Source organism: Apium graveolens, chromosome 9 (assembly GCF_009905375.1).
Source record: "Apium graveolens cultivar Ventura chromosome 9, ASM990537v1, whole genome shotgun sequence".
NCBI classification, from domain to species: Eukaryota; Viridiplantae; Streptophyta; class Magnoliopsida; order Apiales; family Apiaceae; genus Apium; species Apium graveolens.
In genome coordinates this window covers 26802741-26829726 of record NC_133655.1, presented here as the reverse complement: position 1 = coordinate 26829726, position 26986 = coordinate 26802741, and the positions used below count along the sequence as shown (strand labels likewise).

Genomic DNA, 26986 nt, shown 5'->3' with positions numbered 1-26986 from the left:
AATTACTTAGATCCATATATAAAAGTTTAAGTTCCCATAAAAATGAACACTTTACAATTGTTAAAATCCGAAATTAATATCAAGAACATAAAAAACTTATGCTCTAAAACTCCATTTTCTAACAGTATATGTATATGTATATATATATATATATGTATATGTATATTTATATATATATATATATATGTATATGTATATGTATATATATAGTTACTAATATTATTAAAATATTTACTATATTAAGTCATTTATTCTAGACCTGTCAATTCAGATAATCGGATCGGTCGGTTAAAGATCAGAACCATTTTTCGATTATGATATATCTGGACACCATTCAGATCAGATGTAATTCAGTTTTGTTCTAATTCAAATTAAAATAGGATGAAATTCGGATTAAGATCATACAAAAATCGGATTGGATTAAATTCGATACGCATATTTTTGGACCATAGTTTTTTTATTTTTACAACTTGTGAGACTTAATATTTTTTTAAAAAAATTTAGTACTTTTAATATAATATAATTTAGTTTTATATACAGTTATGATTAAATAATTATGTTAACGCAAACATAAAATTATTTTAATTATAAATTTTGCTTACTTCAGATCATATTCGGTTAAGATAATATATTACTTGATTTTGATCGGTTCTAAGTTATAATTAGATCTAGTATTTCAGATCATTTTTGGTAAATAATTTTATTTAGGTCATTTTCATCGATTTAAATTAGTTTTCGAATAAAATACCGGATTATGTGATTCAGATTTTGGATTAGATCTCGGTTTCATGAATTTTATTTCGGTTCTTCGAATCTGGGACCATTTTTCCATGTCTAATTTGCTTATACCAACCCTTTTCCATCTCTAGTGTAGCTCCTTTTAAATTATTAAAAAATTCCTTCTAAATAAAAATGTAATGTTTAAATTTTTATACAATAAAAGAAAATCTTAAAAATAAATTATGAAGCAATACTTATATTAGTCTTAAAATGTGTGTCAATCATAAGAAAAAAATTGTAAAAAATGAGCGGAACAGAGATGCCAAATTAAATTTTTACCTAATATTCGGTGATGATCGAAAATGCTTTTAACTGATGGTAGCTAGAGAAATGAGAACCTATACTAGGGACTTTATACCTAAATAACTAAAGTATGTTTTTTGTTGCATGTGAGTTTGTATTTTTTTAATCAATATAATTTGTTAAGTAACGTATTATATAATAAAATATTATTTAAATTATTAATTTTTTAAAGTTGCAGTTGTGGTCAATTTTAATTTATCTTAATTGCAAATATGGTTGGAAAATTGTGAAATATAGTTCTACAATATTTTTTTCAAAAATTATTTTTTTAAATTATTTTGATATTTCGATATTTTTAGAAAAGCCCAAAAATTTAAACACTATGTAAAACTAAGGATGAATAAATTTGCAAATCAAACAATGTTTCGCTAATAAAAAGTAAAAATTTCTCAAGTTATCCCAATCCTACACTTTTCACTCTAATTAAGAGTAAAGTGCAATTTACTTGTTCACACATTAAATATCAAATCACTTAAGATACTGGAATTTAAAAATTACCACATGCTATAACAGACATTTTTTATATATATAATATGTATAATGCCATCAAATTTGGCTAACTCCGTTAATTATTTCAAGGAAATTTCAATTTTTTTATCATCATCATCTTTCTTAATTAAACGCATTTTTGCCATTATTAAGAGTTTCAAGAAATTATAATTTAAATATCTCATTTTTTTAACAAAATCAATTGATTTAAATTACAATGTATTCCTCTTTTTTCTCTTTACAAATTCATCTTGATTTAATTTGTCAATATTGAGTTGTGGACTCAATAGTTAACATTTATCATGTTTTTGATGCCATCATAATTGTGAAAATCAATTAAATTTGTAGAGAAGGGTAAGATTAAATTAAAAAAAAATAAAGAACTAATTCTTTTGGCTATATATATAAAACATATGGATTTTATATAATAATAATACAAATAATAATACAAATAATAATTATATAAATATTTATTTTTTACCGTATTACGGGGATATCATAGAGCAATCAGGGCCATTTTATTCTTACTGAAAATACTAAACTTTTTCTTATAATTATATGTTAAGATCTTTTTCATTTAAGATATGCATTTATTATTTACATTTTATTTAATATTCATGTATTAATTTTTCAAACTCATTATTTTATATTTATTGCTACTTTATTATTCACTTATTATAATTTTAACACTAGACATAATTTATACATAATACAATATTTAAAAAATTTATTTTAATTGAATACTTTGAATAACAACGACAATTTTTAAGAAAAAAAAACACAATTGGTGTATGAAAACCTAAGCAAGAAAATTGTAATAGTAAGGAAAAATATAATTATCATCCTGGGATTAAAACTAACCATAAACGAAGATTTTGCTGAAATATTTACAGATATCTGTCATTTAATGGTGTAAATTTTGAAGGTTTGTATATTTTACAATTATATATAGTGTTGGGAATATTAAACTATCTAAATAATAATGAAACAGTTATATTATTAAGAATTTAAAAAAGATAAATAACTAATTAACAAAATAAAGATGAAGGCAAAGTAATATATAATCGGATACTGAATTGACAAATTAAATGAAAGATCACTTAACTCTAAAATAAACTTTATCAAAATCTGATCAAATAGCTGAGTAGTTTGGCACTCCAGAAAATTAAACAGCTTATTCTCGGGTCAAACCAAGATATTCTCCCTTAGACCCCATTTGTGTGGAGTGGAGTCATGGTGATGCAACGGCTATAACACCGGGCACACCAATACTCTTGCGTATATAAACACAGAATCTCTCTTCACAATATTAATGTTAAATAAATTTACACAAATGATTTCAAACTATTAATTTTAATTCAATATATATATATATAAATTTTACTAAATAAATGATTTAAATATAAATATAAAAATTAAATTTTCATACTAGGAAACAACCTTAGCAATTAGTTTACTATAATTTTGTCAAGGATATATCTAAAATGTGACTTGAACTTAACATTTTTTAACATGTACAACTTTCATGTATATAAAGAAAAAATCATTGAAAAAACTGAGCTTGGGAGGGATAGGAACATTAATCTCATAACATAATATATACTTGTGTCGAGATCACTTAACCCATATATTGAACTTTTAGCTTTAGCATGCAATTGAATCATATATTTAAAAAAAAATTATTCTGTATCTGGATCACGGGCTTCATTTTAATCTGATAGATTGGTGATTTTTGTTTAGGCGGGAAGTAAATTGATAAAATATTCAATTACCGAAAAAAGTATTTAATAACAATGTAATTTAGGATGGACATAATTTTTTCTTTGGTTCTTAACTTTATTACAGATTTTATATTAACTTTTAAAAAGAGGCAAAGTCTTTGGGGAGACCACGCAAATGAAACAATTTTGAAGTTAAAATATATATGTTAAATGCAAAATAACATGTATAATATGTTATAAATTATTTAAAATAATATGTAGTTATTCATGATAAATACAAGTTGGAATTGATTAGGTACAAAGATAACCTCAGTTTTTAAATCTGTTTTACAGAGTTATGCATGATAAAATCTACAAGTTGGAAATTTAATAATTACATTTAGATTAATGCTTATATAAAACTTCTATTAAAATCTTACCTCCCCCTTCCAAAACCATGTACATAATCTGGTAATCACATACACATTCTAGTTACTCCCCCAGTCCCGCCCGGTCCTTTTTGCACAGTGCACACACTGTCAACAGTGAATATAACAAGTGTATAGATAGCCAGATAGGAGAGAAGCAATGCCTTAATTTAAGGTCTCAACCTCAAGTGATGAGCTTTAACAGAAGAGCCAGGCCGAGACCCTTCACCACTCAATAAAAATTTACACACATATATCTCAAACTTATATGAACAACAATATATGCAAGACTCTCAAACCCTAAGTGGGTCATGGTCTCCGTATTCGTAACGCTGGGGTCAAATTCCTCCATCTCCTCCTCGGCCAGAAGCATTATCATCATTCCATGGAAGCAAAAAATTAGAAGCTGGTGATGGATAGTAAGTCATTCCTCCTCTAATCATCGACTCATTTGGCCTCATTTGTCGCGGTGCTCGACTACTATAATGACTAGTACTGCCTTGAATTGGCACCGCATTTATTGTGGCTGGCAATGAGGCTCCAGAGACATTCTGTTGATGGGGGTAACGGCCGCTAGCATATCGAATCAAATCAGCATTAGCCGCATCCAGCTCCTCCTGTAGCCTCTCAACTTGCATTTGCAGAAATGAAATGGCACCAACGCAACCATAAACTGGATCTCTGACTCGTGCCTCTGCTTCATAGGCCAGGGAATTCACCGCGTCTTCTCTTTGATGAGGGAGGAGCTCGTTAAGGAGCTTCGTTACGTTGCTTGCACCGAATATTTTGTGCACATTTGCGAATTTTTGTGGTTCTTCAGGTGGGAAATAAGGGGCAAATATGCAAACTGGAACGCATTTTCTTCTCAAGAACTTGCAAGCAGCGCATGGCGTGTTATATGTCACAGATGAAGCAGCCATTGATCAATTGCAGTTTAATTCAACTGCCCGCGCTTCAATCATTATCAGGATGTCAACCAAAAAGCCAAGTTAGATTCATTCTTCCCACTCAAAACATCTACTATAATATTGTTTAAAATTCACTTTGAAAATTATCTATCGATCCGTTTTAACATTAGAACATGTCCAATTTAATGCTAAAAGATGTGATATTTCTATAATATATAACATATCAGTTATAAAACACACCTCTTGCGGCATACACATATAATATAAGTGACAAAATGAAGAGAAATCAATAATTAAAGTAAGTGTGCTAATTAAGTGGTTGAAATATAGCATATTCAGAATTATGCATCGGATAATTGTTTCTATTTTTACATCACAAAATCACTTTTTAACTTTCATAATATACCATTAGCTATCTGTGTCGGAGCACTAGCATCGCTCTTATACTATTTTAACATCTACTCCTGAAAAGAAAAAAAATAATTTTAATTCTAATTCACTCATCTTTGTTAGAATATAAAAAGATCTTACTAAGGCTGATTAATTAACATGGTCTCATGGTGGCGGAGGTGAGGTCTCACATACACCCTAATATTCTCATGATTTATTATTTTAACAAGTTAAAGCTGGTAAAATTATTGTTCTGGCTACGTACTTGTCAGATAAAACAAGCACACCCTTAAAATCTATTTTCAATGATAACTTCTGGTACACAAGTAACTTAGATTATATAAACACTTTCAATTTGTTTCAAATAAACAACTCCTGCCATTTTTTTCACATCCATGCTTTAGCAGTTGTACTTTCCATATAATAGGTAAGGTGTGTGTATGTACTGCTGTTCAGATTAAAAAGATCTGGCTTGAGTTTATGAGTCAGTGATGGTAATTAAAGTAGTAGTGATGGTCATACATTCTGATATATGAAAGTGAATGAGTCTATGGGACCTGTAGCACTGGGATGATCAATAATGGTGTTTTCTCTGCAAGTATAACCTAACACGTAAACAGCAAAAACAAAAGCAGATTCTGATTTCTGATATTCAAACATTTATAGTCAAACCCTAGATAGAACTCTGAAACTAATTCACATCCCTAGATATTTTACCTTTTCTAAGCAAACAACATTAACAAAGTAGATTTAATGCAAACTAATTCACACGCATATACAAATACTTTCAGACACACATAATTATGATCCATATGGATCTAGGCTACTTTAATCAATAATTAAATTAGTTAAGCAAGGAAATAGAGTAGAAGAGATCATGTTACCTTTTCAAAGATAATATTATAGTATACTTTTAGCTGGCAAGCTCTGTAGACTCATCTTTCAGTGCCTGTAAGCTTTGTTCTTGTTTACTTAATTAATTATTACACTTACAAGGTCTGATAGTAAGATAGAGTTGTGAAATGATTACAGAAACCCTAATTTTATTGAGGGAGAGCAGAAAAAGAAACTAACCATTTAATGTATAGTAGAAAAAGGTGAAGCAATTCAAGGCATTTAGTGAACAGCAAGGGAATGAAGCACAAATACAAAGGACTTAATAATAAATGAGCGGTACACATAAGAGATGATGTCTTTGACTATAATGGCAAAGAACGTACAACTGTAATAAGTTTAAGCGGAAATTCTGGTTGTATTTAGGCCAGCTTCGCTCATTCAAAAAAACATGTAATTTTTATTCAAAAATATTTTAATTGTGAGAAAATTACTCAGAAAACAAAATTAGAATTGATAAAAGTACAGAGGGCTTTATATAGTGAACTGTGAAAGTAATAATAAAAATATAAGTCTCACTGTTTAATTGTTTATATAATAAAGCTTTAGCTAAATTATTAAAATACCCATAATACAATATATATTTGATAATATATACTACAATATCTTCCTCAAACTCATGATATGAACCGAGATAAGGTAATGCTATAGTACTCTGCTGCAAATGATAAAGAAGTAGATATGGAGCCATTAGCATCCCTTCGACCGGCAAGAGAGGAAAGAAGTTCAAGCTCTCGATCCTCAGAGCAAATCGGATCTCCGGCCGAACATGACAATCAATCTAAATATATTCGCGCTCATAAAAAATAGAATTACGAGTGTTAAAACTGCAGAATTATTTTCACAATATAACGGTGCATGAAGTGTAATCTTAACACTCAAATCTACAAGTAACCAACTTAACCGAATAACGTCACAAATAGCGGAAGCCATATAATGATACTATGATTCCTACGATGATCGGGGTTTTTTACGCTTCCAATTATATAATAATACAACTATAATATATAAACAAATTTATATAATAAAACTTACTTTAGTTCCCTAAACCATGTACCAATCACCTTCTAAAATATTCTTTCTTTAGCTTTCTTGAATTATGTGACTAAACAACACAATTTAATCCTCACAGGAAGGTTAAATTTAAAAACAGGTAAATATGCGTGAAAAAAATGCTCAGCAAGTATATTAAAAGCATAATTAAAAATAAAACCAAAAACTTCACTTTAATAAACTTAAAGTGATTTTGATAATTTGCAACACTTTTTCATTAAAACTCTTTAGGAATTGAGTAACAGAGGCTTTAACCATATTTAAAATCTCAACAAGAATCTGGTCAACTATCCATATTGGAAATCAGTTGACGAAAAAGGATTATCTTTTTCAATTCACTTTGCACTGTATACTAACATGCATATCACTAGGGGTGAGCATTCGGTTCGGTTAACCGAATACCGAACCGAAATTACCGAAATAATTCGGTTCGGTTACCGAACTGAAGTAATTAGGTTTTTAATTCTGTTATGATATTTTGTATTATTCGGTATTTCGGGGATTTCGGTTTTTTACCGAAATAACCGAATTATCGAAATTACCGAAATATATTTAATATATTATATATATGAATAATATTTTGTTAATTTTAAAGACTTGTTGTTAGTTGCAGTGTTGCAAGATCCAATTAACTTGGGCAAAATTATTTTTATAATTTCTAATGGTAATTTTTTTTATTTATATTGTTATAACTTATAGGACTTGTTGGCTTGTTTGATTCAATTCAAATATGCAGACTTGCATGTGCTGCTTTGTTGTATGTGCTGCTTTGTTGCACTTGCACTCTTGCACAATGCACACATTATCATATTATTTATATGGCAGGGTCAGAAGGCCATGAAGGCTGAAGCGCTGCAACACACATTTTTTGGTAAAATATTTTGCTTTGGATTTACTTGATACTTATAGTTAGTGGTGATATTTTCATCTCTTTTTTTTTCTGCATATTTTGAAAAATATATTTGTCAAAATGTAATTGCCCTTAGGATGGGTAAGCATATCATTAAATGTTTAATAAAAATTAGCTAACTTCTCATCTTAAAATTTAATTTTTGTAATTCGATTTTTTAATTCGGGTTTCAGTTTTAACCAAAATATTTAATTTGGTTGGCTAAATAACCGAAATAATTTCAGTTCACTAATCATTTATAATTTCCCATTACTCGGTATTCGATAACCGAATAATAGTTTGTTTCGGTTCCCGAATTACCGAAAACTTAGCCCTACATATCAGAACCAAATCAATATAAAACATTAATTATAAATTGAATTATAAATTTATTCAAAATCGCACTCTTGATATTAATACCCATTTTGATGTCAACATCAAATCAGATATCAATTATAATCTTAGATGCTCACAACATACCAGTACTGAAGTATTGAAGTCAATATCAATCCTATATATCAATACCACTTTTGATACTAACATCAAATTAAATATCAAAATCAGTCGAAAACTGAATCATAACTGTATTCCACATTTTATCCAAAACAGAAACATTTGATAAATTATTTATTATATGATTAACAAAAAAATTTAGAAACAACAATTTAGATTGGAATCCTCGAACATCGGTGTGTTGCCGCCGGTGATCAGCCGCGGAGGAACACCGATATGCCGAAGCATAGCCAACTAAACAAAGGGGCAACTAAGGCACACATTGGCCTAGCAAGGTATTATAATCAAGTATAATACATAGCTCACACTGGACCGCCGCCACGGCCTCTTACGCAACCATCCAATCTTAAAACATTTTGTTGAAAGGGGTCATAATAATCGACACCCTTATAAATTTTATTCCCTCATTCACTTTGGCAGAAATACTCAAAATAAAAATTATTTTTTTCAAAGTATAATACATTTATAAATATAGTATTTGGATAAGAAAAACACTTAACTATTTTGAACATAAAATAGTAGTAGAGTACTTTCCTAATAAGCATTTAATTCTGTGATATGTAAAACATTTATCTATTCTGAACTGAGAATATAGAAGAAATACTTGCATAATCAGAATCAATCATTTTGATATATAATACATTTAAGTATTATGGATTTAGAATAGTGTAAGAAAAACTTGCATAAAAAGAGCTAAACAGTTTAATATATAAAATGTTTAATTATTCTGAATTTAGAATAGTGTAGGAAAACTTGCATAATCGTAATTAAGCAGTATGATATGTAAAACATTGAACTATTTTGGAATTAGAATAGTATAAAGAAACTTGTCTTTGATTTTTAGCAGTTAGTCACACTCGCAGTAACACAATCATTATGTCTTACATCTCATGACCTCGCTGTCTTTTCTATTTCGACAATTCACTGATAGGCCGCTCCTGCGATTTCTAGAAGCCTGATATGCATTATTGTTTAACTTTAATTTGGATCCCACTTTCTGGTCTTGATCGTCTTGAACGACACATATTTATAATTAAAAGATAACACTTTAATCGTCTACGCAATATTTATCCTACGAACTGCGCGTCAAAACTGTATCATCTACCCACACATATTTAAAATAATTAAACACAAGAATTTAGACCCACGTAGATGCATAACTCACATAGCACGTAATCAGATAATTTACGTATCACATAACTTGGTACGTTAAAAGATTCGACTCGGTGAGTTTAAAACTGAAATTGAGTCGAAATATGACATTTCTATAAATACGCGACTCAAAAATGTTTACAAAATGAGCGACATTTTGATACAAAAGATTCAATATCTCAAAAGTATTTTTAATGGAAGAAGAATATTTTTTTGAGTTTACACACGTTCGTTTCATTTTAAACGGACAAACGGTCTATTTATTATGAATAAAATAAGAATATTTCAGTTAATAATAATATTAATTGATTATTCAATATCTTTATATATTTTTAAAAAGCTAAAAATAAACTTTAAAATATTATTTGGATTAATATAAATAATTATATTTTATTGAACTATTTATTGAATAAAATTAATTGATTAAGTGAATCAATTAATTAATTAAATCATAAATAATTAATCAAAATATATTATAAATAATCAAGTCAAATTTGAATTTTCAAAAATAATAAATAATGTAATTTTCTGGAATTAAAATATTCAATTAATTAATTAAAAAATAATTAACCAAATTATTTTGAAATATAAAATGAATTTTTGATTTATATTCTGAAAATAATTTCCAGAAACATGTTTATGGAATTGGGATTGGGGAAAATATATCAAAAACGGGTTACAAAATGGGTCAGGACCGGGTCATGAAGAACAGTTAGGATCCGCCGAAAATTTCGAAGAACCCGGCGGACGACCGAACCTCCGACAAGGTTATTTTAAGGCTCAAATAGGCATGGTTCGATCAGTTTTTGAAGCTCAATTTATTGAACACATACCTAGCTTCACAGAGGAATCAACCACAACAAAAGACGATGATCGAATCATCGATTCCGACGAGATTTAAACAAGAATCTGGCCACCAGCGTGATTTTTCGGCGATCAGTCAAAATCGATCACTTCTCAAGCAAACACATCGTTTAATATCTCAAAATGATGCTATTAATCCTGGGAACTTACTTATATATTCAAAATTTACAAACAATTCTTCATAATCTCAGAAATTGAAAAAGAAACTAAATTTTTATATAATAAACTCGAAATACCCTATCTAGTAATCGATTAACACCAATAATTACATGAATTGACTCCATGACATCTCATGAAACTTATAAAATCAAGGAAATTAATCAAAAATCATCGGATACAAAAATCCCAATTTCATACATAAACCGTAAAAAATCAAATAGAAACTTACCAATCTTGCCCGCAAGGGTTGGCTCAGTTGGTTAAAGAGGGGATTACTATCCTCTTGGTCACAGGTTCGAATCTCACGTGATGAGAATTTATGATTATACCTCCTGAGCCAGAGCATGTCGCTTAAATGCGGTTTACCTTGGTTCACGTGGTTTACAGGCTATTGCGTGAGCCCGTGGGGTTTACCCAGTGCACACCCGAAGGGTAGCGGCTGCAGGTTCCCTACGATAAAAAAATATCAATCTTTTGATTGTTTTGATGGTTGAAATGGATAGAACAGATTGAGAGATTTAAATCATTTACTAGTGCGTTCAATTTGGACCAATAAAACTTTTTACAAAACAGTTTTGATCTTCAAGAACGAATCAAGAACACTACAAATAATTTTTCAGATTTTTTGGGATATTTTCTGATTTTTTATGAAAAATAATAATAATTAAAATCTAATTGTAATTTCAGAAAAATACCCCTAAATTTATTTAGGGCCTAAATATATCACTGAAAAAAATTAAGTATCCCAAAATTAATACTTAATGGGGAATAATATTTAATCGAATAAATAAAAAAATTATGTCAAAATTCCAAAAAATTACGAATATTACCAAAATGCGAAAATATAAAAAATCTAAAAGTCCCACAATTTTAGAAAAACGGAAAATACAAATTTTGTGGGTTTTGACGTCCCGGTAGAGGCTCGGTCCGATAATCTTTTGGATAACGAAATATTTTCTAAATTAATAACAAACCCCGAAAACACATATAAAATATGCAGATGCACGCAGAACAAGATAAAAAAGGTAACACATAATAGACGCACTTTGAAACGCGTCCAAATTGTGTATAATTTCATGCAAATGCATTTTTAACACGTAACGAGTATCTGAAAAATACTCTGGTCCTTACGGGACCACATACGAATCTACTGCATGATAAATCACGGCCGTCAATAATTTAAATAATAATAATAAACACTTAATAATTCATTTAACACGTAATTAAATAGACAAAAATATTATTTTGAATATTTTCACAATTCACCCGATACGGGGGAGAACCCGGATAAAACCAAATATACTTTTTAAACCGGATAAAATTATCCACTCGATCCCCAACCTGTAAAATGAACTCAATTTATCGATGTCGATAAAACGACTGACTTTTAAATTTAATTTTTGAAAATAGTAAAAGAAATAAAATGCTTTCACAATAACGATAGAGATCGATACAACACGTAACAATTAATACATTAAACCATAAAAAGACATAATCTCATCCTCAGGAATAAAATATCCATAATTTTATTCCCTTTAATTTGAAACAATCACATAAAATCAATCAAATAATAATAATAATAATAATTTTTAAAATCCGGGATATCACAATCTACTCCCTTATAAGGATTCCGTCCTCCGAATCAGCAGAAGAACGCACTAAGGATCTTCTTTCCAACTTTATCACTTTCCAAAATCCCAAATTAATTTTTTTGCATTCCTTGTTTGACATAATTATCACGGGAGCTTCACTCCGCACTATTGTTCCATCCACATACCTTTTGACCAACTTTCAACAGAATGACCTTCTTTGGTACCAAGAGCAGGAGAAAAAGATTGTGAAAAAGAAAGGGAGGTATAGAGAGAAAAAGAGAGAGAAATAGTGGAGAAAGAAAAAAGTTGACTTTATTATTCGACACTGATATTTTAATCGCATCGCAATCCACTGGACTCGTGGTAATCCCATCAAAATCTTACCTTCCCAACTTGATTGGCATACCTTTAAATATTTTAGATAATAAAATCATGGAATCTGAAAAGAAAAGAAATTTATATCATAACAAGTATCACAGAATTTGAGAACATGGGATTATTAGTATTGAAATAACCTCATTTGAAATATAAAAATCACCGAGAGATCAATATTATCAAGAGAACTTATGTTGTGTGTCTTAGTTAAGATATTTACAAGTAATGATAATTAGCCTTTTTCTAATGCACAACACACCAGGGATGGTGCGCGTCCCATCTGACTTCTATCACACAGACAGAGAGTTATGGCGTCCCTTATAAATAGGGTTGTTCGTCTCAGTCAGAATAAAAAGAATCGGAAAGGAATTCAAAATTAAACGAATAACCAAGGATTTCTAATAAATGACTTGTTAATGCAATTCTTGGATTAAAACTGAAAAGATTTCAAAGTCACTATTTCTGAAGAAAATGAAATCAAGAAAACAAAATTCTGGCACAAAATGAGCAAGTGGTGTCACATCACCAATAAAACTATCCACCATATAAAAAAAGTGAAAGTTCAAATATCACAACTTGACAGAGCTATCAAAGCATGATAATATGCTTCATAATAGTCTCCGGCACATTTAACATATAAACAAGACTAAACATAACAGCCAAAATAACATTTTTTTTTCTTTTCAAAAGGAGAAATAAATCTTTTAACATATAACTCTTTTCGAGAGATGTCACAACAATTTATAGAAAGAGAAGGTATTGCCAAGGTCTTTATACTTATCTTATTTCTGAATTCTTATGATGATTCGTCATCCGCTTCCAAACTCTTCTTCTCCACGTCCTAATGTTATCGATATTCTACGCCATCGTCGACTCATAATAGCCTCGGAAGATTCCATAATAGATGTTTGCAGCTTCCAGGAGTTCCATCCAGCTCAGCACAACTATTTCAAACGAGCACGCCTTATCTTAACTTACTCGTTGGTACTCTATACGAGCTCTGGCGTCCTTACATAACTGTACACACTCATATACACTCTTGTTTCTAGTTTACTATAACCCCAGCTCTGATACCAACCTGCCAAACCTCCAAATCCAGGGTCAGAGGATTTGGTCGTCACAATAAAACCTCAATAAAATAAAACTTATTTAATAGCAAACAGTTCTCAACAATTGAATTATAACAGCTGCGACCCCAAACTATACCAATATCTTTTCAGGTTACAGTTCTAAAACAAGATATCCAAATTCCATAAATAAATTTTTCCTTTATTTTTAAACTATTTTTAACAACCTTAGAACTCAAAACTTAACCCGCTAGTATAACTTCGAAAAGATTTATACTACGCCCAATTATATGATAACACAACTATAATATATAAATAACTTTACATAATAAAACTTACTCTAGTTCCACAAAACCTGGACCAATCACCTTCCAAAAACTTCTTCCTTTGCATTTCTCGACTTACGCGACTAAACAACGTAAGTTAATCCTCACTGGAAGGTTAAATTTAAAAACAGGCAAGTATGAGCGAAAGAAATGCTCAACAAGTATATTAAAAGCATAATTACAAAGCCTCAAAACATTGGCAAGCTTCTTAAATAAAATCAAAAACTTCATTTTAATAAACTTTAAGTGATTTTGATAATTTGTAATATTTTTTCATTAAAACTCTTTAGAATTTGAGTAACATAGGCTTTTACCATATTTTAAATCTCAACAAGTATCTGGTCAACTATCCATATTTGAAATCAGTTGACGAAAAAGTATTATCTTTTCCAAATCACTTTGTGATGAATACTAACAGGCATATCACAACCAACTCAATATGAAACAACAATTAAAAACTGTATCATAAATTTATTCAAAACCGCACTCTTGATATTAATACGATGTCAACATCAAATTAGATATCAATAATAATCTTAGATGTCCACAACATACCAATACTGGATTATTGAAGTTAACGTCAATCCTATATATCAATACCACTTTTGATGCTAACAGCAAATTAAATATCAACATCAGTCAAAAGCTGAATCATAACTATATTCCACATTTTATCCAAAACATAAATACTTGATAAATCATTTATTATATGATTATCAAAATAATTTAAAAACAATAATTTAGATTAGAATCCTCGAACGACGGTGTATTGCCGCCGGTGATTAGCCGCGGAGCAACACCGGGATGCCGAAGCATAGACAACTAAACAAAGGGGCACCTAAGGCACACATTGGCCTAGCAAGGTATTATTATCAAGTATAATACATAGCTCACGCTGGACCGCCGCCACAGCCTCTTACACAACCATTCAATCTTAAAACCTTTTATTGAAAGGGGACATAATAATCGACACCCTTATAAATTTTATTCCCCCATTTATTTTGGCAGGAATACTCACAATAAAAATTATTTTTCTCAAAGTATAAAACATTTATAAATCCAGTATTTGGATAAGTAAAAGCACGTAATTATTATGAACATAAAATAGAAGAAGAGTACTTGTCTAACAAGCATTTAATTCAGCGATATGTAAAATATTTATCTACTGAAATCAAAATAGAGAAGAAATACTTGCATAAACAGAATCAATCATTTTGATATATAAAATATTTAACTATTCTGGAATTAGAATAGTTTAAGAAAAACTTGCATAAAAGATCTAAGCAGTTTAATATGTAAAATGTTTGACTATTCTGAAATTAGAATAGTGCAGGAAAACTTGCGTAATCATAATTAAGAAGTTTGATATGTAAAACATTGAACTATTCTGGAATTAAAATAGTATAGAGAAACTTGTCTTTGGTATTTAGCAGTTAGTCACACTCGTAGTAACACAATCATTTTGTCTAACATCTCTTGACATTACTGTCTTTTCAATTTCGTCAATTCACTAATAGGTTGCTCCTGCGATTGCTAGAAGCATGATATGCATTATTGTTTAACTTTAATCTGGATCCCACTGCCTGGTCTTGATCTTCTTGAACGACCCATATCTATAATTAAAAGATAACACTTTAATCGTCCATGTGATAATTATCTGACGAACTGCGCGTCAAAGCTTTATAATCTACCCAAACGATAACCCACGCATAATTACAACATTAAAACATAAGAATCTTGACCCAGTAGATACATAACTCAATAGCACATAATAATATAATTTATATATCACATAACTTGGTACGTCAAAAGATACGACTTGGTGGGCTAAAAACTGAAATCGAGTCGAACTACGACTTTTCGATAAATACGCGACTCAAAAACGTTTACAAAATGACAAACCTTTCAATACAAAAAATTTTATGTCTTGAAAGTATTTTTAATTATATACAATACCTATATATATTACAAATAAAATAAGAATAATTCAATTAATAATAATATTAATTGATTATTCAATACCTTTATATATTTTTTAAAAGCTCACACTGAATTTTAAAATATTATTTGGCTTAATTATAAATAATTATATTTTATTTTACTAATTATAGATTAATTGATTAAGTGAATTAATCAATTAATTAAATCATGAATATTTAATAAAAATAAATTATAAATAATAAAATCAAATTTGAATTTTTCAAAATAATAAATAATATAATTTTATGAATTAAAATAATTCAGTTAATTATTTAAAAATAATTAACCAAATTATTAAGAAATAAAAAATATGAATTTTGAAATATAAAATGAATTTTTTATTTATTTTCTGAAAATAATTCCTAGAAACATGTTTATGAAATTGGGATTGGGGAAAAATAGATCGAAATCGGGTTGCAAAACGGGTCAGGGCCACGCTCATGAAGAAACATTCAGGATCCGCCGAAAATTTAGTAGAACTTGGCAGACGTCTGGACCTCTGACGAGGTTCCGTTAAGGCTCAAATCACCATTGTTCGATCAGTTTTTCAAGCTCAATTCATTTAACACATACCCAGCTTCATAGAGGAATCAACCACGACAAAAGACGATGATCGAATCATCTATTCCGACGAGATTCAAACAAAATTCTGACCAACACCGCGATTTTTCGGAAATCGATCGAAATAGATCACTTCTGACGAAACACGTCGTTTAATATCTAAAAATAATGTTGTTAATCATATGAACTTAATCATATAATCAAACGATTTTTCATAATCTCAGAAATTGAAAAAGAAACTATTTTTTATAAAACAAACTCAAAATACCCTATCTAGTAATCGATTAACACCAATAATTACATGAATTGACTCCATGACATCTGAGGAAGCTTATACAATCAAGGAAATAAATGTAAAATCATCGAATACAAAAATCCCAATTTCAGACATAAACCCAAAAAATTGAATAAAAATGTACCAATCTTTCGATTGTTTTGATGGTTAAAATGGACAAAACAGATTAAGAGATTCAAATCAGTTACTAGAGTGTTCCATTTGGACCACAAAATCATCTACAAAACAACTCTGATCTTCAAGAACGAATCTAGAACACTACAAAGATTTTTCCAGATTTTTTGGGATATTTTCTGTTTTTTTATGAAAATTATTATTAAATAAAATCTATATATAATTTCAGAAAAATACCCCTCAATTCATTTAGGGCCTAAATATATCACTTAATAAAATTAAGTAGCCCAAAATTAATACTTAACGGGGAATGATATTTAATCGAATAAATACAAAAAATATGTCAAAATTCCCAAAAACTACGAATATTACAAAAATGCGAAAATATGAAATATCTGAAAGTCTCACGATTTTAGAAAAATGGAAATACGAATTTTGTGGGCTTTGATGTCCCAATAAGTGCCCGGTCCAATAATTTTTTGGAGAACGAAATATTTTCTATATTAATAACAAACCCCGAAAATAAATATAAAATATGAAAATGCACGCAGAACAAGATAAAACAGGTAACACGTAATAGACGCACTTTGACACGCGTCCAAATTGCGTATAATTTCATACAAATGCATTTTTAACACGTGACGAGTATCCGAAAAATACTCTGGTCCTTAGGAGACCACATACAAATCTACCACATGATAAATGACAGCCAACAACAATTTAAATAATAATAATAAACACATAATAATTCATTTAACACGTAATCAAATATTCAAAAATATTATTTAAATATTTTCACAATTCACCCGCTACGGGGGCGAACCTGGATGAATCCAAATATACTTTTTGACGCGGATAAAATTATCCACACGATCCCCAACCTGTAAAATGAACTTAATATACCGATGTCGATAAAACGGTCTACTTTTAAATTTAACTTTTGAAAATAGTAAAATTAATTAAATATTTTTATAATAACAGTTTAGATCGATACAACACTTAACAATAAACATTAAACCATAAAAAGAGACAACATCATCCTCAAAAATAAAATATTCATAATTTTATTCACTTCAATTTGAAACAATCATATAAAATTATTCAAATAATAATAATAATTTTTGAAAACACGGGATATCATACATTCAACTCGGATCATCATCATCATTTCATGTTATACAAGTTAGTGATTTATGTAATACTAACAGTGATCAAAAGTTTATATATTCAAAGTGAAGGTGTGAAGTGATTATGAGATGTAGTAGGTAAATGGGAGATGTTGGGGTGATAAGAGATGGTGGCAATAATTTGAGAGGGTGACTGATTGATTGTAATGAAAGATGGAGAATGTGATGCTGATGATTTCACGTATCTAGCACAAGTGGGATTAACAATAAATTGGGTTTGGCTTTAGTTGATTATGCTAGATTCTAATTTTTATTATAAGTTAGTTTTTATTTAATCACGCCCATATATATATATATATATATATATATATATATATTAGGAAAGTATATATATATATAGGGCAAGACTCAAGAGAGAAAACCCTTAAAAAGGGAATGAGAGAGCCCTTTTTTAAAAATTTAAAATTAAAAAAAAAGTGGCAAATGTTTTTTTTTATTTTCATAATGCTTCCATAAAGTTAATTACAAACAACCACTTTTTAAAAAAATTCCAAAAAAATATGAAAAAAATTAAGAATCTACTTTTGAATCTCATAAATTTTAAGAATATGTTTTTTAATCTTATAAATTATTAGAATCTGTTTTTTAAATCTCATAAATTTTAATTCAAATCTTAATTTTAAAATTTATGTAATGACTATTATAATATTAATGAATAATTATTTCTTAAAATAAGCTAAAAAATATTTAGAATCTCGTTTTAGATGAAAGGTTCTCTCGTTCACTTTTTAAGAGGGTTCTCTCTGTAACCTAACTATGTATACATACATATGCCAAAGTTCATACGAGAACCCCTTAAAAAGGGAACGAGATAACCTTTTTAAAAAAATTAATTTTAAAATTTAAAAAAGTGCAAATATTTTTTTATTTTCATAGTACTTCCATAAATATTGATTACAAACAACCCTTTTTTAAAAAACTCAAAAAAATCATGAAAAAATTAAGAATCTACTTTTGAATCTCGTAAATTTTAAGAATTTGTTTTTGAGTCTAAAAAATTCTAAGAATCTGTTTTTGAATCGCGTGAATTTTGATTGAAATCTTGATTTTAAAATTTATATTATGACTATTATAATAATAATGAATAATTATTTTTTAAAATAAGCTAAAAAATATTTAAAATTTTATTTTATTTGAAACGTTCTCTCGTTTATATTTATATATATATATATTTATATAGTACTATTCCACTGGAATTAACATTAAAATGAAAACTAGAAATTAAAATAAAATAAATTCTAAATCATGTCGAAATATAACATATATGGTATGTAAATCGATCGTTGGGAGATGGAGAAAAATAGAGTGAAGTCGGATTTTAAAAATAATTTATCGTTTGACCGAAAAAATCAAATTAAAAACACATGGGAAAACCTGAGATTCTGTATGCAAGGATTAGATTAGATTGATCTAAGAGTGTAGATTAGTTTCTAATTTTCATTTTAAGTTTTATTTTCATTTAAACAAATGCATATATATATATAGAGTTTTACTCTAATATAAACTAAATAAAAATACAAACTATAAAGTGCACCATACTCAATTTAAATATACCCTCCAACACAAAACTCTACATAATTCCCTCTATTTTTAATTGAATTTATCCCGTTAGTTGGTAAACTCTTTTTAAAATCTAACTTCACCCGTATGAATACCATATTTGATATATTTCGGTGATAAAACACTAACTATGCCTACGAGAATCACTAAAATCTAAGGATTCCTGAGATAGTACTGATTTCAGTTTAGTAGTTTGGGTAAGCTTAAATACTGATTTGTCGTCAGAATATAGCAAAAATGTTATGCAAATTGATGAGTCAGAGATGAAGAAAAATAAGGTGAAGTTATTGTTTTTTAAAAAGTTAACCGACTAACGGGAAAAGTCAAATTAAAAACGAAGAGGAAAATATATAAATGAATACATAGTGCATATTGAGGAGAGAGAAAGAGATTAAACGTGTACCTATTATTGATTTGTAATTTTTATTCTAATATTGGTTTGTATTTTGAGTACTTGCCTATAGATAGAGAGACTACGGTAATAAAACCAATTTTAGAATAGAAACTATAAATAAATTATTTTTTTTTTGTAAATTACTTCGAAATATAACACATATGTTATGCAAATTAATCGTGATGGAGAAAAATATGATGAATTCGAATTTAAAAAGTGGCGTAAAGTGTTATTTACTCTTTAAAAGATACAAACGTATTTCTGGTCCATGGGAAAATTTAGTTCAACTAACATCCCTTAAGCTTAGGGCCTGTCCTACCAAAGAGTCTCTAGCAACCTCAGAACACCCTGGTAACCCTAGCCCTAGTCTAGAAAGACCATCATTTTTCTTTTGGCCCGATCTACCAACTCACAATTATCATCTCCATGCGAGCTTATTAATCGTTGCCCCCAGCCCAGGCCATTATATTTCCTCCACTATTCTCATAGTCTATCCATATTCATAGAAGTACTCATCCCAGCAGTCATATTCATCTGAATATATATAGTTCATAACAGGTACTTATGATATTGATAGAAAACATCAGTAAACATTTGATTTGAATGCTATGCATTATTATCATTATGGATTTATCATCACATATATATACCTTAACTATAAGCTTTGAAAATGATATTGCCCCTTACTGACTGGAATAACGGCGCGATTCATGCTGCTTGGTTTCTTTAAATTATGAAGAGAGTAAACTGGCATTGTTTCTCATGATTTACTTCCACTACAGTTTCACTCACACATGAGTTTATGTAGTAATGTTGATCTAGTTTTGGTTTGTAGCTAAGTGGTGTAGTGTTTGTTATGTTATATACGGACACGTGATTCATTTACCATCAAGAGGGTAAAACGGAAGATGGTTTAATGAAATTGACAAGACACACCGAAAATGAGCGTGGCCCTTGCTAGGCCAATTATTGATATGCACTCAAACCATGTACAGTGAACACACCAAAAATTCTTTTTGTACATGAGCTGAGAATGTTTGAATGTTAAATTAGAAGTTAAGAACCTACTAACAATGTCATTTTATCCTTGAGCACTTGAGCCATTTAAATATTTTTAATTTATAAATTTAAAAATATCTTTATAGATATTATACAAATGTAGTTTATAAATATATTAGATTCTAGTCTTCGAGTTGTATCCAATATCAATTTTGTCAATGTTAATATAGTTAATTCAAGATTTTGTGCCAAAATTGAGCGAGTTTACATATCGAGTTTGAAATATATTAAATTCGTCAAACATGAGTCCAAACTTTTTAATCGAATTTCAAGCTCTAGTTTGATACTTGTCGCTCATTCGGCTTAATTCCACCCCAACTCAACTCACGGAGTACAAACTCACAAGCATATAGCGGAAGCTATTGGATGAGTTTTTTAGCTGGATTTCGACTATTCTAGCTGCAGCCGAAGCTAGTTGATGAGTTTTTGAGCTGGATTTCAACTTCGCTTCTAACTTTGTTTTTGTATTTTATTTTATCATCTTCGGACGAGCTGGCAAGAACGCCTCCCTCTGCCACCGGTCCTAGGAGCACATTTATCAGGATAATACTCCTTGATTCTCCAATTATTGGCTACTTCTTGCCCTTACAAATCTTGGGCACTACTAAATCCATGTTTAATGAAATAAAGGTTTCATTTATGCGGAATGCGAGATAGAAGGGAGGGACTGATAAGCTATCAGCAATACAGAATAGTACAGAAAGACCCACAAATGGTAGTCTATGGGTATGTCCATGCATGTTTAAGCTCAGATCTATGGACCGCAGCCTCCTGAACTGCATATTCATTAAAAATATCTTAATGCAGCAATAGGATTTCAAATCCATAGAACCTTTTGTTCTTCTTCAAAGCAGGAAAAATGAATTTTTTTACCACTAAACATCACCTGAGGAGCCGAAGAAGCATCACTGTCTTGCTTTTTACATATAATTCGCGGAATTATCATGAAGAATGAGCAAGTTTTGTTGGGGTTTTTCATTCAGGAAAGAACAGAATGCACAAGGGATTATATATCCCTGATGTATCTTTTTCCCACTTCTTTAGGTTATCTGCAACCTTCCAAGCTACCTTCCAAGCTGATCTGGTGATTTAATGCAAACAACAAAAGGGTGCACAATGCTATACAGTGCTACCTCAGAAATCTAGAAGTCAAATAAAAAATCTTGCAATTATTACTCATCCAGATAGATGATGCTGCAGTTAAACATGCGAGTAGAAACAGTTAATCAGTTTAAGCCGTAATTTATCTTACCTTTGTGAAAAAAAAGCAATCATCTCTTTCTGTAAAATAATGTAGGAAAATTATATTAAAATAACCTGTACTTCCATACAACATGTGGGGCTTTGGACCCCAGTAATATTGTGCAGGACCACCAAAATTCAGGTGTTCAGTCAAACTGATTCTCGTAAAATAGATCTTCTGCAGCATCTGTTGTAAGCTCAGTCCAACCACAAATTTCTTTAATAGTCAAGTAATCTAATTGGACTGGACCTTGTTGGGCTTCCTTGCGATTTTCTGCACAATTTATGTGAAGTTTATGTTAGTTTGCAGAGTTTCGGATGATTAACCAAATACAACAGAATGAGAACTTTTCAACAAGATTGCACTTTTCAAAGACATTCTAGCCGATAAGGTTTAGGGTTTAATGTACATCTTCGTTTGACTAGATATAAACTTCTTTTCAAACAAATCTTATATTAAACTTAGTTTGAATCTTTCAAATCATTATCTTTAACTCAGTTTATCTTTCTAGAAATACTCTAACAGATTAATTCAAATTACTTCAAACAAAACTGTATTGAATATATCAGTTATCTTATCTTTTGTTTGAAACAAACATCTGTTAGACATTATCTATAAATACAATTCTAGTATTTCAGATTACTGACTAATGCTTTCACGTCTATTTTCTCTTCATCTGAAAACACTCTCGTGTTCAATATTCTCGAAATACAAATCCAGTCGAACAAGATATAGTTTGAATTATAATCAATTTGTTTATTCTTGTACTCGTGTATTCATATCAACTTTGTGTCGGGTTGTGGTAAGGCTTGATTTCAAAGTATAACAAGGTAGCTAGAAGATTAAGGAATAACAGCGGGCTAGGTAGCAAGGTAGCTTGGGAAAGGGTTTCTTTCAGGTGTTATATTTGTAATCAAGGAAAAGACTTTAAAAGAGACTGTCCCATTTCTTGTCTCATTTGTAAAGGGACTGTCCCATTTGTATAAGAGACTGTCCCATTTGTTTTGACAGTTAGAATATAATACATATCTATCGAGCCTTTGAATTTCAATTGGTATCAGAGCAGGTGCATTTAATTCTCTCTTTAGTGTTTATTTTGCTAGCGATCCATGACTCAACCAGATAGGTATTCAAATAATTATCCACCATTGCTCCAAGGTGCTGAAAACTACAATGACTGGAAATTCCGGATGAGGATATTTCTTCAGCGTGATGCATTCAAGTAGGATGTTGTAGAAAATGGCTTTACAATTCCAATGAAAGATGGGAAGCCCAAATCCCTCAAGGATCTCTCTCCTGAAGAAGTGAATGCAATGAACTCCAATGTTAAAGCTATGAACTCACTTCTTAATGGCATGGTAGCTACCGAGTTACGAAAAGTGTCTGCCTGTACTACTACAAAATAGAGGATACGATCAAAGTCATCCACGAAGGCACTTCTAAGGTACGTGAAGTCAAACTTAGCATGCTAATGAGTGATTATGAAGGTTTCAGGTTGGAAAGAGATGAAAGTGTTAGAGATGCACAAGGAAGATTCCTGACTTTGATGAACTCTATCTCACTATTGGAAAGGATCATTCCTCAATCTGAAATCAATAGGAAAATCCTCAGGGCAATGCCAAAGAAGTTTGCTCCAAACGTTACCATTCTACAGGATTCAACACTTCTTTCGAATATGGACACTTTAACACTCTTCACTGAATTGGAAGAATTCGAAAATCAGCTACACGAATATGATGAAGAAGATGAAGCTCCTCGTAAAAAGACTCTTGCACTCAATGCTGAAGCTGATGAGTCTCCTGATGATTTTGATGAGGAAATGGCTCTTCTGACCAAGAAGTTTCATAAATTTCTTGCCAAACGGAATGCCTCTAAACGACCTATGAAGTCACAGTTTCCAAAGAAGGACTTCAAATCTAATTCTAGCAAGGAGAATAAAGTAAATCAAAGCAAGGATACATGCTTTGAATGTGGAAAGAAAGGGCATTTCAAAAAGGACTACTACAAGCTGAAGAATAAGAAGAATGCATTAATCACTTGGAGTGATGATGAGTCTGATGTTGAGATTGATTCAGATGATGAAGTTGCTCACTCTGCTTTGCTGGACTCGAGGACAGCTCCAATGACCACGAGGAGGTACAGAATATAAAATATAATTCAAATATATCTTCATTTATGTTAAATTTGCAGGTCCAGGTTAAGAAACTAAAAGAAAAGAATGCTTATTTAAAACAAGCATTAAGTGAAGTTCTTAGTGAAATAGACGATCCTATGAAGGATGAAGCTTTGATTGCAGAAAACAGATCTTTGCTTGAAAAGGTTTCTAAGCTTACTGAGGAAAATCAATATCTCAAGAATGAGATTGAGATGAAGGATGTATGTCTGGAAGCATTAAAGAAAGAAACAGCCTCAGTTGTTCCAGAAACTGTCAAAAGAGACAGTGCTCCTGACCCTTTGGTTCCAGAACTAAAGCAGAAAGTGGCATAGCTTGAAAAAGATTTAGCAAAGTGTTTTCATGGTGAAGGAACTCTGAATGCTTTACTTATTGAACAAAAATCTTCTCTTGATAAAGGAGGATTAGGATGCGAATCAAACAAGAAACATGCATTTCAAGGTGGTTACAAGTGAGCTCCAATGAAATATAAGATGCCTTATAAGAAATATCGAGATTGTGGCAAATCTGGTCACACTACTTCTGAATCTAGATTATGTGGTATCAAGGGCCACTCTTCTAACTCGTCTTATAGATCGTCTGCTAGATATAAATCTGCTAACGCTTCTACTCATATTGTTCAGATGTGGATTAAGAAATCAGATAGACATTTATATAAAATATGTGATACTAACCAACAAGGACCCAAGGTTAAGTGGGTACCTAAAAGATAATGCAATTTTTGCAGGTCTGCTTGAAGGTCCATGTTCCGCGAAATAAATGGATCATCGACAGTGGTTGTTCACATCATATGACCGGTGATAAATCCAAGTTTCTATCTTTAGTTGCCAAGGAAGGTAGTTTAGTTACTCTTGGAGATTCTAACACCGTCCGAATTTTTGGAAAAGGCACCTTAGGTAATGACAGGTTTGCTATTTCTAACATTCGTTTAGTAGATGGTTTGAAATACAATCTTATTAGTGTAAGTTAACTTACCGATGCTGGTTATAAAGTTAAGTTTGATAAAGATGTATGCTATATTGGTACTCAATCTAATGAGTTTGCTTTAGTTTCCAAAAGAAAAAGGAATATTTTCGTGTTAGATTTTGATGAACAGCGGGAAGAAATCTGTCTTGCTACTATTCAAGATCAGCAGAATCTTTGGCATCGACATCTAGGTCTTGTTCACATGGATCTCCTTCAGAAGATATCTTCTCATGATCTGGTACGAGGTCTGCCCAAGCTGAAATATAAGAAGATTGAACCTTGCTTGGCACACCTCTATCATACAATACATACGACATTACACGACGCGAGAGTGCATGGTCAATACACACCTTGTCAGCTAGAAAAACAGGTAAAAACATAGTTTATTGCTAAGAATCGTGTGTCAACGACTAATCCTTTGTAGCTTCTTCACCTAGATCTTTTTGGTCCTGAAAGGTATGTATGTCTTGGAGGTAAAAATTATCCATTTATCATAATTGATTATTACTCACGTTTTACATGGGTATTATTTTTACGCACTAAAGATGAAGCTTTTATTGAGTTTAAAGACCTTATTACTAACCTTGAGACTAAGTATCCATATAAGCTCAAGATTATCCATAGTGACCATGGAGGTGAATTCGAGAAGGATTTCATAACCTTTTGCAAATCGAGAGGGATAACTCATGAATTCTCAGCTCCTCGTACTCCTCAACAAAATGGAGTAGTGGAACGCAAGAACAGGACATTACAGAAGACAGAAAGAATTCTTCTGCATGAGAGTAAGCTTCCTCGTAATTTTTAGGCTGAAGCTGTTCATACATCATGTTATGTTCTTATTAGAGTTCTTATCCTTCCTATATTGCTTAAAATTCCTTATGAATTGCTTAAGAAAAAGACTCCTAACATTAGTTATTTTCCAGTATTTGGTTCCAAGTGTTTTATTTTAGATACTCAAAATAATTGAGGCAAGCAATTCATAAGGAAGAAATCTTCTTGGGTTATTCTACAACAAGCAAAGCTTATCGAGTTTTTAATTATGTCAAGAACAAAGTAGAAGAATCCATAAATATTGCTTTCAATGAATCTTGAAGCAATATATCTCAAATTGACGAAGACATTGCGGATTAATCGTCTCATCCCAAAATGAGACAGTTTCATTCTGAAAAGAGTCAGTCTCATTCTGAAAAATCAAGCAGTCAAGACTCTCCACGTCCATCGCAGTCTTCTGATAACTCGTCAGGTTCTTCTCAAGTTTCAGATAAATCTTCTGGCTCTCCAAAGAATCCTGATAGTGTCTCAAACGTGTTCTCTACTACTCCTCTGGATAAATCTTCACAAGCAGATATGAGACCGTCTCATTCAAATGAGATAACTCATATTCAGTTCCAGGCTGACAACTCTAATGAGGAATAGATGAGTAATATTCATCTTCCTAAATCATCTAGAACTATGAAGAATCATCCACTAAATAATCTTCTCACTGATTTAGATCAAGGAATCTCTACACGAAGCAGACTTCATAATTTGTGTGTATTTTATGCTTTTGTTGCTGAATTCGAACCAAAGAAT

The 26986-nt window shown here is 30.5% G+C and overlaps 1 protein-coding gene across 1 annotated transcript; it reads right to left on the bottom strand.

The window, feature by feature from the left end:
• Positions 1-3811: 3811 nt before the first annotated feature.
• On the bottom strand, positions 3812-6108 carry LOC141686619 (LOB domain-containing protein 25-like). The gene is made up of 2 exons (XM_074491649.1): positions 5883-6108; positions 3812-4652 (listed from the first exon to the last, which is right to left on the bottom strand). The coding sequence occupies exon 2, from the start codon at positions 4618-4620 to the stop codon at positions 4039-4041; it is 582 nt and encodes a 193-aa protein (XP_074347750.1). The 5' UTR covers positions 4621-4652; positions 5883-6108; the 3' UTR covers positions 3812-4038.
• Positions 6109-26986: the final 20878 nt, after the last annotated feature.

What these genes read in the sequence shown, in the direction of transcription:
- LOC141686619 (XM_074491649.1), bottom strand. Translation starts at nt 4,620, where the DNA reads ATGGCTGCTTCATCTGTGACATATAACACGCCATGCGCTGCTTGCAAG.